Here is a 13,361-nt window from a genome sequence, read left to right on the forward strand (position 1 = left end):
AATTTGTACCAGTAGCCCAAGGATATCTCAGGATCAGAAATGGTTGGGAAATTGTCAGACTTATGTGTTTTAAAATATTTTCCTTTAGGTCAAAGAGCTAGTGGAAGCAGAGTTATTTGCCCGTTATGATCGACTTCTTCTCCAGTCCACTCTGGATCTGATGGCAGACGTGGTGTACTGCCCCCGCCCATGCTGCCAGTTGCCTGTGATGCAGGAGCCTGGCGGCACCATGGGCATCTGCTCCAGCTGCAATTTCGCCTTCTGTACCTTGTGCAGATTGACCTACCATGGCGTCTCTCCATGTAAGCTCACTGCTGGTAAGTGGTAACTGTGAACTCAGTTCCCCTTGCCCCTTTCCCTCCAAAACAAAAAACGAAACAACCCTAAAACTTAATCACTCCAGTTTTCCATTTAGAAGTGTTCATTCAACAGATAGTTTTGTGTTAGTACTGTCCTAGCTTCTGTGGCTATAGTAGTGACCAAATGCCCTCATGGGACTTAATGGAGGAGACCGACAACATAAATAAGAATATCAGATGTGAGGAAGTGCTAAGGAGGAAAAAGAAATTAAACAGAGACAGGATATGCAATGTTCTGAAGGGAAAGGGCTTGGGATTTTACTTTGGGAAGTCAGGGAAGGCTCACTGGCAAGGGGGTTTGAGTCAAGACTTGAAGGAAAGCAGGAAACAAGCCACGCGGGTATCGGGAGAACAACAGTTCAGGGAAGGAATGCAAGGTACTTTTCATCTATGAACATGTAATAATGGAGATCCTGGTTGGCAGATGTGTAGCTGTCACATCTGTCTGATCCATCATTGAGTGCTTCCTCTTTGAGCTCAGGGAGGCCTCTGAATGTTCCTCAACACAGCACTTCAAAAAGCCACCCACTATTGAAATAGGCACAAGAGGTGAAACCTGTTTGCCATTTCTAATCTACATAAGGACTGAGAAATCAAGCCCTTGGTATCAATTTAAGTGGACTTTGGTGACTTAGCCTTTCTCAGACTAACAGCGATGATGATAATAGGGTTATTGCAAGGAAGAAATGTTGTATTGTAGCACCTTTCAAAGTTGTTCCAGTTGGTATACTGGTCTGTGAGAAGATAAATATAGAATTGAAAGTCAGGATTTGAAACTTTTATAGCACGAATGATGCTGACATAGTGGAGAATCAGTATCTGTTTCAACCTTTGCGTTTTTTAGATAAGTCAAACCTAACTGTTTACTACTAGTTGCACAAATAAGTCAACAAGAATAAGTCAAAATTAAAGGAAAAAGATAACCTACCACTTTTAGCAAGTCCAGCTTTTCTAGTTGGAGAATTTCTTTTCATTTTTTGTCATTTGCGCATGTCGAATTTTGACCTAGTTATAACCTAAATATATGTTTCTTTTCTAAATTTTATAATGTATATCTTAATTGAGCTGTAGCCAGCCTAACTGTAAGTTTTTAATAACTGAGTATTATGTCATCAATGGCTCTTTCACACATAATTATTCCCTTGGACATTTAATTGTTTACCATTATTATGTGTTTTCATGCACATAACTACTTCCGATTATTTCCTTATGATAAAGTCCCAGGCATAGCATTATTGAGTAGTCAAAGGTTATGGCCATTTGTAATGGTTTTTAATCAGTATTGCAAAGTTGTATAAAAGTTAATTTTCCATTTCACTTTCTAGAGAAATTAATAGACTTACAAAATGAATACCTGCAAGCAGATGAAGCCAGTAAAAGATTTTTGGAACAGAGGTATGGTAAGAGGGTGATTCAGAAGGCGCTGGAAGAAATGGAAAGTAGGGAGTGGCTAGAAAAGAACTCGAAGAGCTGCCCATGCTGTGGGACTCCCATAGAGGTAAATACACTAGCAGGCATGTTATGATCGTCTCAAGAAGCCTATTAACGGTAATTTTATGAGTAATTAAGAAAACACTCTTGGTATTTGTTAAACTTTCTTACTTGGAAGATGCGAAGCTATTGTTATCAACCTTAAACGTATGTAGATGTCTTTTTTTTTTTTTTTTTTTGGTATATTTCTGAAGCTGGAAACGGGGAGAGACAGTCAGACAGACTCCCGCTTGCACCCGACCGGGATCCACCCGGCACGCCCACCAGGGGTCGACGCTCTGCCCACCAGGGGGCGATGCTCTGCTCCTCCGGGGCATCGCTCTGCCGCAACCAGAGCCACTCTAGCGCCTGGGGCAGAGGCCAAGGAGCCATCCCCAGCGCCCGGGCCATCTTTGCTCCAATGGAGCCTTGGCTGCAGGAGGTGAAGAAAGAGACAGAGAGGAAGGAGGGGGGTGGAGAAGCAAATGGGCGCTTCTCTTATGTGCCCTGGCCGGGAATCGAACCTGGGTCCCCCGCACGCCAGGCCAATGCTCTAACGCTGAGCCAGCCAGCCAGGGCCCATAGATGTCCCTTTTTAAAGTGCTTTCATACAGTGACAATTTGTTCTCGCATCATATCCCCCTCAAAATTGAATGGGTTATGAGGAGGTCCTAATAGAGCTACAGTCAACTCTTAACTCATCTATGTGATTAAAAGAATAATAATAATAATCGCTTGACCAGGCAGTGGCGCAGTGGATAGAGCGTCGAACTGGGATGTGGAGGACCCAGGTTCGAGACCCTGAGGTCGCCAGTTTGAGCGCGGGCTCATCTGGTTTAAGCAAAGCTTACCAACTTGGATCCAAGGTCGCTGCTAGTTTGAGCAAGGGGTTACTTGGTCTGCTGAAGGCCCACAGTCAAGGCACATATGAGAAAGCAATCAATGAACAACTAAGGTGTCACAACAAAAAACTGACGATTGATGCTTCTCATCTCTCTTTGTTCCTGCCTGTCCCTATCTGTCCCTCTCTCTGACTCTCTCTCTGTCTCTGTAAAAAAAACCCAAACAACCCCCCCTCCCCCAAATCAAGCCTACCTGACCAGGTGGTGGCACAGTGGATAGAGCATCAGACTGGGATGCAGAGGACCCAGGTTTGAAGCCCTGAGTTCGCTGGCTTGAGCGTGAGGTCATAGAAACGACCCCATGGTTGCTGGCTTGAGCAAGGGGTCACTCGCTCTACTGTAGCCCCCCAGTCAAGGCACATATGAGAAAGCAATCAATGAACAACTAAGGTGCTGCAATGAAGAATTGAAGCTTCTCATCTCTGCTTGCCTGTCTGTCCCTATCTGCCCCTCTCTCTCTTTCTGTCTCTGCCTCTGTCTCTCACACACACACACTAAGCTTGACTTCTCCTCAGAACTAGTTATCCTGGAATGTAACATGCCTATTAAACAAGTATATGCTTAGGAAATGGAGACATTTTCTCATTAATCTGAGCTAAAATAGATAACATTGCTTCTTGACAAAATCTTAATGTTTTAAAATCGAAACCGGCCCTGGCCAGTTGGCTCAGTGGTAGAGCGTCAGCCTGGCGTGCGGGAGGGGTTCGATTCCCAGCCAGGGCACACAGGAGAGGCGCCCATCTGCTTCTCCACCCCTCCCCTTCTCCTTCCTCTCTGTCTCTCTCTTCCCCTCCCGCAGCCAAGGCTCCATTGGAGCAAGGTTTGCCCGGGCGCTGAGGATGGCTCTGTGGCCTCTGCCTCGGGCGCTGGAGTGGCTCTGGTTGTGGCAGAGCGACACCCCAAGATGGGCAGAACATCGCCCCCTGGTGGGCATGCCGGGTGGATCCTGGTTGGGCGCATGTGGGAGTCTGTCTGACTGCCTCCCCGTTTCCAACTTTGGAAAATTAAAAATAAAAAAATTTAAAATCGAAATATATCTTTGTATCTCATTCTACTGTTCCAGTCCATTACAGGAGTCATCCCTTATCTGTACTGTGTTTTTTTCTTCCAATAAAGGGTGGGCTAAAGGAGGTTCACGGTTCATATGGAAAATAATAGTACAATAGCTGATAAATAAATAATAATACAAGAATAAACTGTTCTGTATACTGTACTCACAACTTTAAACCTCCTTTTGCCCCACTCTGTGCATGTTTGATTTGTATCTAGAGTTTATCAGAAGAGAACTTGCTAAGTATCTACTTTACACACTTTCTATTTTACTTGTACTGCAAAAAAGTAAGCATTAAGCCTGACCAGGTGGTGGCGCAGTGGATAGAGTGTCGGACTTGGATGCAGAGGACCCGGGTTCGAGACCCCGAGGTCGCCAGCTTGAGCACGGGCTCATCTGGTTTGAGCAAAAAGCCCACCAGCTTGAATCCAAGGTCACTGGCTCCAGCAAGGGGTTACTTGATCTGCTGAAGGCACATATGAGAAAGCAATCATTGAACAACTAAGGTGTTGCAACGTGCAATGAAAAACTAATGATTGATGCTTCTCCTCTCTCTCTTCCTGTCTGTCCCTGTCTATCCCTCTCTCTGACTCACTCTCTGTCTCTGTAAAAAATAAAAAAATTAAAAATTAAAAAAAAAAGTAAGCATTAAATAATCATCAATGTGTTACCGTGTATCTCAGCCCAGTCTGAGAAGAGGGCTAGGAGAGACTGCCTTACTGAATGAATCCTTTTGGCATGTGCGCTTCTCTTGCTTTCACAGCCTTGATATTTTTCCCTTTCTGTCTTTCCCACCAGAAATTAGATGGATGTAACAAGATGACATGTACTGGCTGTATGCAGTATTTCTGCTGGATCTGCATGGGTTCTCTCTCTAGAGCAAACCCGTATAAACATTTCACTGATCCTGCTTCCCCGTGTTTTAACCGGTACGTACACAACACACAGAATTCCCCAGGTGCCACAGCACTGTTTGGCCCTGGATGTGCAGACTACAGATCCAATGTTTGACTTGGTGCTTTGCTTATTAGAGAATTCTCTTACGCATTTTCTTATATATATGCAGTTTTATACTATTTTCTTAAAAATGAGTTTTATGATGTAAATTTTCTTTTTTTTAATTCTCCTTACCTTTTTATTGTAAAAATTTTCAAACAGAAATGTTGAAAGGATAGGCCTATGAATAGTAGGGTAATGGAATGTCCACCAAAATTAAAGTTGATAGTGTTTTGCCATATTTGTCCTCTAACTTTTTTGCTGAACTCTTCCCTAAGTTGGAGATACGATGCTTCATCTCTAAATACTTCCACGTTTATGGCCTTAGATAAGAAAATTCTACATAACAATAATACTTTTAAAAATTAATGACAATCAGCCTGACCTGTGGGGGCTCAGTGGCTATAAAGCATTGACTTGGCATGCTGAGGTCGCCAGTTCGAAACCCTGGGCTTGCCTGGTCAAGGCACATGTGGGAGTTGATGCTTCCAGCTCCTCCCCCTATTCTCTCTCTCTCTCTCTCTCTCTCTCCTCTAAAATGAATAAATAAAATCTTTAAAAAATTTTAAAAATTAATGACAATCACGTTATCATCTAATAAACATATTTAAAGTTTCCCAATTATCCCTTAAAATATCTTTTAAAGTTGTTTTATGAACCAGGATCTGATTGAGTTCAGTCATTTTATTTGGTTCTGTCTCCTTAGTTCCTTCATGTAACATTTTGCCTACGTTTTTTAATATATGTTGAGGAGAATTTTGACTTTTTGAAAAGTCTAGACCAGTTCCCTGTATAACATCTTACAACATTGTAGAGTTTTGTTTCTCCATGGTATCTTTTAATTTGTTTCTCTGTCCTGTGTTCTATAAACTAAAAGTTAGGTCTAGACAGAAGTTGGATTAGATTTAGAGTCTTTTTTTTTTTCTTAAAGATTTTATTGCCCTGGCCAGATGGCTCAGTTGGTTAAAGCATCATTCCAAAGTGCAAAGGTTGCTGGTTTGATCCTTGGTCAGGGCCCATACAGGAATAGATAGATGTTCCTGTCTCTTTCCTGCTCTCTCCTTTCTCTTCTCTAAAGTCAGTTAAAAAGAGAAATTTATTTATTGGCTTTAGAGGGAGGAAAGAGAGAAAGGTGGGGGGAGGGGGATGAGGAGCAGGAAGCACCAACTCGTCTCTCGTATGTGCCTTGACCAGGCAAGCCCAGGGTTTCGAACTGGTGACCTCAGGTCAACACTTTATCCACTGTGCCACCACAGGTCAGGCCAAAGTAACATTTTTTTTTTTTTCATTTTTCTGAAGCTGGAAACAGGGAGAGACAGTCAGACAGATTCCCGCATGCGCCCGACCGGGATCCACCTGGCACGCCCACCAGGGGCGACGCTCTGTCCACCAGGGGGCGATGCTCTGCCCATCCTGGGCGTCACCATGTTGCGACCAGAGCCACTCTAGCGCCTAAGGCAGAGGCCACAGAGCCATCCCCAGTGCCCGGGCCATCTTTGCTCCAATGGAGCCTTGGCTGCGGGAGGGGAAGAGAGAGACAGAGAGGAAAGCGCGGCGGAGGGGTGGAGAAGCAAATGGGCGCTTCTCCTGTGTGCCCTGGCCGGGAATCGAACCTGGGTCCTCCGCACGCTAGGCCGACGCTCTACCGCTGAGCCAACCGGCCAGGGCCCAAAGTAACATTTTTTAAAATAATACTTCTAAGTGATCCATGGGGATTCCTTGGCCCAGTGTGAATATCCTGATCTCCACTCACTCCAAATTCAGCATCAGTTGATTAGATGATCTTTGTTAATAGGCATCTACATAGTACATACTGTCATTGGTGTTATGAGACTGTCAGAGAAATTAAACAACCTTTATACATGAGCCATTGGAAGTTTAGTGTTGAAATCTGCTTAAATTTTAGGTGACATAAGGGAAGGAAGGCAAGTTGGCAGCTATAAAAAGTTCTACAAATGGAGAGTGCAAGGACCATGAAGAAAGAATGGAGTGATTAGTATGCAATAGTTACTGTCTCTTAAAAGAAATCAACTTGGAGATTGTCTGACTTCCCTAGTCTTGGCTTATTCCACACATTGTATACATTGATTACCGGTTTTGTGATACTCATCTTCCATTATTGTTTCTCATTGGCCCTAGAGAATTTGTCTGGATCCTAAGAGGACTATTCTTATAAACTTCAAGGCAACTTGTTCAGAGGGACCCATATTTTAGTCCTCCTCAGTGGAAGATTAAAAGAAAGGAAAAGATAATGATGTTAATAGAAGAGAACAGAAAGGTTTTTTTTTTAATGTTTATTTTATTGAATTTAGAGGGAGGGCCTGACCAAGGTGGTGGCACAGTGGATAGAGTGTCGGACTGGGATGCAGAGGACCCAGGTTCGAGACCCCGAGGTTGCCAGCTTGAGTGCAGGCTCATCTGGTTTGAGCAAAGCTCACCAGCTTGGACCCAAGGTCGCTGGCTTGAGCTAGGGGTCACTCGGTCTGCTGTAGCCCTCCGGGTCAAGGCACATAAGAGAAAGCAATCAATGAACAACTAAGGTGTCGCAACGAAAAACTAATGATTGATGCTTCTCATCTCTCTCTGTTCCTGTCTGTCCCTATCTATCCCTCTCTCTGACTCTCTCTCTCTCTAAAAAAAAAAAAAAAAGAATTTAGAGGGAGGAAGGGAGTGAGCAGGAGAGAGACAGGAGCAACTTCTGCACTTCAGGAAGATGCTCTAATCAACGGAGGTATCCAGGCAGGGCTACAAAGTATTTTTGAGAGAGGGAAAGAAATTATTTATAGTTTCTTCCAAGTTTATAACATTGTACCTTACATTTTTCCAGGTTGTTCCATGCCGTGGATGTTAATGGAGATATTTTGGAAGATGAGATTGAAGACTAGTTAATTCCTACTGCTCAAGATATGGAAGTGAAATGGTTTGCCCTAATCTTTGTTGAGTATATAGAGTAACTTTGCAGGATATTTAGGGTTACTATTCATTCACTATTCCAGTGTAGCAGATAAGAATGAGGTTTATATTTTCATGTGGTACTACTGATTAAGGCATGTTCGTACATTTTTCAGTGTAACATATTTGAGAAAATTATAAGCCAAAGGTTCAGAAAATGAAAACTAGAGAATATTAAATATTACTATGTTCCCAAAGCTCTGAATAATTAAGTTTTAATATTTATTTTCTTCTGCAAGCTTGAGGTAAGGAAAGGGGTCAAGAGTTAACTTATGGGCCTTTTTATCTCTGAGAAGCATCCCTGTAAGACATTCTGTGAGAGTCCCCTCAGTACCACTCCTTACAGCTGGGGTGGGGAGGAGCCTTATTAAAATTATACTGAGATCCTGATCTCACTCCATGTTACATTCCTTCTAACCTAAATTTCTGCTAAGTTCTCTGTGGAGGGAGCCCTTTATAACTGATTGGATGGCCCAGTGTCATTTTGGTCTACTGCTTTTCAGAATAGAAATTTCTCATTTTAAAAATATTTTTAATACCACAAACACTGTGGGTCGCCTGATATTTGTCAGTGGTATATAGTCCACTGGTTTTGAGCCACATCTATTAGTTGATGACACTGGCTCAGAAGAATTTCAGTCCTGTTTGGCTTTCCTGGGCAGTAGAGCAAAGATTCAAAACAACTTGTCTTTGCTGCCTTTCACCCTACATTCTCCCCTTTTACCCTCTCCCAGCCTTCTGTTGGTAAGGACAATTTTAATATCAACCCCAGAAGCTCTTATTTTTATTTCCTCTGTTGGAATAGGAGAAAGCCTAATAAATTCCCAACCTGAACAGGCTGAGCTTTCTTTAATTATCTGCTCTTTGAACTCCACCCCAAGTTCTTTTTACAGGTCTTCTCTGGTAGCTTCGGGAATTGGGTTCCCCACTCTTCTTGCAACAGCGCTGTTTAGGGGATAATTTTGGCTTGCCTAGATCCCTATTTCTGGGTTTTGTTGGCTTTTTGAAAAATTGTCTTTCCTTTTGGTTTGGTAGTAAATTAAGTGGTTTGGTAGCAAATTAAGATTTATTTGGCGCTCTCCCTCAGATTTCTGTAGGAGCTGCCGCCGCTTGGCCAAGCTAAACAAGATTTATTTTTTTTAAAGGACAGAAGTCATCTGCAGCTGTAAAAATGTTCTTTTTACCAACTTGTCATTGAAAATTGGGAATCACTTTTAACCATTTTATGTGTATATCCAAAGAGTCAGCAGTGACTGTTTCTGGATTGTTAATGAGGATGCTTAATCTTAAAAATAAAAATAATTAAGAAATTGTCTTAAAACTAGAACAGAGTTGCTGATATGTGTTCTGTGGTCAAGGGCTTGTAAAGTTTTAATTTTGAGGCATGAGTTAGGAGCTCATTTTAAGTTTTGGGTAGAGTACTTTTGTCTCTTAGTAAAATGAAAGATTGAGGTAATCCCCCGAGTGCCCTAGAAACAAAGGAGTTTGAAGGTCGGTATATCAAGAAAGTAAATAAGCCCTGGCCGGTTGGCTCAGCGGTAGAGCATCAGCCTGGCGTGCGGGGGACCCGGGTTCAATTCCCGGCCAGGGCACATAGGAGAAGCGCCCATTTGCTTCTCCACCTCCGCCCCCTCCTCCCTCTCTGTCTCTCTCTTCCCCTCCCGCAGCCAAGGCTCCATTGGAGCAAAGATGGCCCGGGCGCTGGGGATGGCTCCTTGGCCTCTGCCCCAGGCGCTAGAGTGGCTCTGGTCGCGGCAGAGCGACGCCCCAGAGGGGCAGAGCATCGCCCCCTGGTGGGCAGAGCGTTGCCCCTGGTGGGCGTGCTCCCGGTCGGGCGCATGCGGGAGTCTGTCTGACTGTCTCTCCCCGTTTCCAGCTTCAGAAAAAAAGAAAAAAAAAGAAAGCAAGTAAATAAAGAGTTTTGAATCTAGCTTAATTTCATGAAGGCCATTTTTACAAGTGGGCTGAGACTTGCCATAAATTGACAGGAACCTCTTGAGTCCTTTTGGTGAGTGAGAGCAGAGTCCCAATGCAGACTGCCAGTTCACCGTGCCCAGAGCTAGTTTGAAGAGGCCTCGTCTCTTGGTTTATGTAAAAGGTTTGGATCTAGAACTGATAAATGAAAATAAATAAGTTACTAAATAACTTTTTAAAGTCAAAATAGAGGTCTTGTGATGTTTTAAGCTTATGATCAAACTAACTTAAGGGCCTGCCTTGGTCGATCAATTGAGATACATCTTGTGTTATTTAATTTTTAAGTAATTTTTTTTACTTAAAATAAATATACTTAAAATACACATCCCTTCCTCTTGAGAATAATAATGGAGAAAAGAGTTGGCAGACATAGTCCCCGACATGTAACACTAACAGCAAGGTCATATTTTTATGTTAAGGGAGTTAGAGTTAATCAGATAGGATAATCATAAAGCCATTCATGTGGCTGCCTGCTTTGGAAGGGAATTTTTAAATTTTGGCAGGAATTTCTGAGGTTCCACCAAGTAGTAACTTTGTCACCAGCAGGTGGCAGTAGTTTCCATGTTATAAAAACACAGTAAATTGTTAAGACTATTACAGAAGCAGTTTTATTTCTGGGCTTTTAATTTCCCTCATTGTTTCATTATAGTCTGTTATACACATGGTAGGTAGAATGGCATCTAATGAGACCAGCAAGGCAGGAACAGAAAAACTGTAAGACCACTTAAAACTGTAATTGAACCATAGTTGACATCTAGCTGTTACATGTAGAAAGGTGTCACTCCTGATAGTAGCACTTGTCTGCTGCCACTGAAGTAAAGAAAATAAGTTTAGCTGAAGTTCCTAAATAAGATAGAGAAATTGTGTCATGGTAGTACCTTTTGGCAGGAGTACCCATGTCGTCTGCTCAGTAAAAATGTCAGCCAGTGTACCAGGCTGAGGGGTTGTAGTCAGACAGCTGGCTTTGAAGATGTTCTTTTTTTTTTTTTTTTTTTTTTTTTTTGTATTTTTCTGAAGCTGGAAACGGGGAGAGACAGTCGGACAGACTCCCGCATGCACCCGACTGGGATCCACCTGGCACGCCCACCAGGGGCGATGCTCTGCCCCTCCAGGGCGTTGCTCTGCTGCGACCAGAGCCACTCTAGCGCCTGGGGCAGAGGCCAAGGAGCCATCCCCAGCGCCCAGGCCATCTTTGCTCCAATGGAGCCTCCGCTGCAGGAGGGGAAGAGAGAGACAGAGAGGAAGGAGGGGGGGGGGTGGAGAAGCAGATGGGCGCTTCTCCTGTGTGCCCTGGCCGGGAATCAAACCTGGGACTTCTGCACACCAGGCCGACGCTCTACCACTGAGCCAACCGGCCAGGGCCTGAAGATGTTCCTAACAAATGTTTGTGATAATTATTAACTTTAAGCACCCACAGCCTAGACTTTGCAGTTACTCAGGCTGCCTGAAGATTTTCCATTACAAGGATCCCCATATTTCTCTGAGCCAGAGGCTGCTTTGGAGCAGACTGTGCACATTGAAGACTTAGTGAAATTCTGCCAAAGTTGCTAAAAGTACAGAGTCAGCACCATTACTTTTTTTCATCTCCTGGCGCTTTTTTCCCTTCATTGAATCAACAAACAAAATTAATATTAATACAACAAATGAATATAAATTTAAAAGGTGATTATGTCTTACTTTCAACCCCATTCCATCTTTTGCAACCTAATACGTTTCCTAGCATTTACTCAATAATTTAACAAGTATTTACTGGAGTACCTCACAATGAGCTTTACTTAGTTTATCTGGGTGCTGAGATTGTTGCAGTGAGTAGGAAAGACAAATCTCCCTGCCCTGTGGAACCGAAATTCTGGAATTCTGGTGGGAGGAGACAGACACTAAGCAGATTACATGGCTCATCAGAAGGTGAGCACTATGACGCGAAGTTGGGAGAGGATATAGGAGCTGGGGGAGGCAGTGTGTTGGAATTTTAGAGTGGAGAAGACTTGATCAGCCCTCGAACAAAGGTATGGCGATAGAGGAGTGAACCCTGTGGCCACTGGCGGGAAGAGTCCAGCCAGAGGGAACTGCAAGGCCAAAGGCCCTTGGGATAGGAGCATGTTAGAGGGTCAGGAACATGATCGCCAGTAAGGGCTGAAGCAGACCAAGGAAGAGAAGAGTAAGAGGTGGGATGGGAATGGTGCTACTGCAGACTACCTAGGTCTTTTGAGTGAAATCTGGCTTCTACTTTGAAATAGGAGCCTTTGGAGGGCTTTGAGCAGAAGTGTGATAGGGTCTGATTTATATTTTAGGGTACGGGGGCGAGCAAGGGTTAAAACAGCCAGTTAGGAGATTACTGTAATAACTCAGCTGAGACGTTCAGGTGGCTTTAACAGTGTGCTAGCACTTGGAATCCTGAGAAATGGTCAGATTTTGTACTTACTTTGAAGGTAAAATAAGTAGGACTTGCTGATGGATTAGATGTATAATAATGTGAGAAAGTGAGGCATCAGAGTTGATTTCCAGGCCTTTTGTCTGAGTAGTTGAGGTAGAGAAACCTGTTAGCAGCACAGGTCTGCAGGTGAAGATCGGGGACTGGGCTGTGGGAAGATGAGTTTGAGGTGCCTCGTAGTTATCGCAGTGGAGATGTTAGGTAGGTAGCTGGATATTCTAGCCTGGAGTTCAAGGGAGAGACTCAGATGCGGTTGTAAACGTGGAAGTCAATATATACGTGGTATTAAGGCCACGAGACTAGATGGAATTTCCAAGGGAGTGAGTTGTACAAGGAAGGTGACTGGAGACTGAGTTTTGGGGCAGTCCACATGCTGAGAGGTCAGGGCAATGAGGAGGAACCAGCAAAGGAGGCAGAGAGTGGACAATAAGGTAGGAAAATCAGTAGTGTGACAGCTAGAGGCCATGTCAAGTTTGAAGCGAGGAATAATCTGTGTCAGATACTGCAAAAAGGATCTCTAAGTATTGACTTAGCGATTAATATAGAGGTCATTGGTGACTTTGATAAGTGCTCTTTCTGTGGAGGGGAGGTGAAAATTTGGAGAGTGTTTGAGAAACAATGTGGCATTCTACAATAAGAAAAAAGCAGAACAAACTGAAAATCAACTTTTTGTAGATCCCCCAGAGAACTGGGGACACAGGGCAGACCCTCACAAAAACTAGAGACAGGAAAATGCAGAAAATACAGATCAGCTCACCTATAGCAAAAGCTGCCGGTGCCATTAATCAGGATTTAAACAAATTGCTGGAGGTTGAGTGTGGACTAGCTGGAGAGTTAGAAACCCTGAGAATTAGTCTTTGGGGCCTCCACACTTTAGTGGGGTTTAACTCCAGAAGTTCCTGCAGGATCTCACTGGAAAAAGGGCAGAAAAATCCCCCTGTAGCCATTTTGAAATACTCATCACGTGTGAAGTTTCCATGGCAGAAGCTGCTCTCAGGGTCAAGTACTCTGCTGGAGCCCTCTCTGACCTACGGGAAGGGCAATTGGATGGCTTGAGCCCCCACTAGCCTTCCTGTCTCACAAAACAGGGGCAAAAAATGGCTATGAGACTGACAGTCTCACCCCAGGGTCTCTAGCTCACTAAAAACCAAAAACAAGCCCTAGCCGGTTGGCTCAGTGGTAGAGCGTCGGCCTGGCGTGCAGAAGTCCCGGGTTCAATTCCCGGC

General features: G+C 43.8%; 1 protein-coding gene across 3 annotated transcripts in view; it reads left to right on the forward strand.

Annotated features, from left to right (window-relative positions):
- RNF14 (ring finger protein 14) overlaps nucleotides 1-13,361 on the forward strand; it is a 29,392-nt gene that overhangs the window by 12,619 nt on the left and 3,412 nt on the right. For 2 of the 3 annotated variants that reach the window (XM_066344318.1, XM_066344319.1), the window contains 4 exons: nucleotides 89-317; nucleotides 1,685-1,857; nucleotides 4,581-4,711; nucleotides 7,606-8,796. In XM_066344318.1, the coding sequence (XP_066200415.1) occupies nucleotides 89-317; nucleotides 1,685-1,857; nucleotides 4,581-4,711; nucleotides 7,606-7,663 (591 nt within the window). In that variant the 3' untranslated portion in view covers nucleotides 7,664-8,796. Of the gene's footprint in view, nucleotides 1-88; nucleotides 318-1,684; nucleotides 1,858-4,580; nucleotides 4,712-7,605; nucleotides 8,797-13,361 lie in introns of those variants that run through there. The other variant, XM_066344317.1, reaches the window with a different exon arrangement.

Source organism: Saccopteryx leptura, chromosome 6 (genome assembly GCF_036850995.1).
Source record: "Saccopteryx leptura isolate mSacLep1 chromosome 6, mSacLep1_pri_phased_curated, whole genome shotgun sequence".
In the NCBI taxonomy this organism is placed as follows: domain Eukaryota; kingdom Metazoa; phylum Chordata; class Mammalia; order Chiroptera; family Emballonuridae; genus Saccopteryx; species Saccopteryx leptura.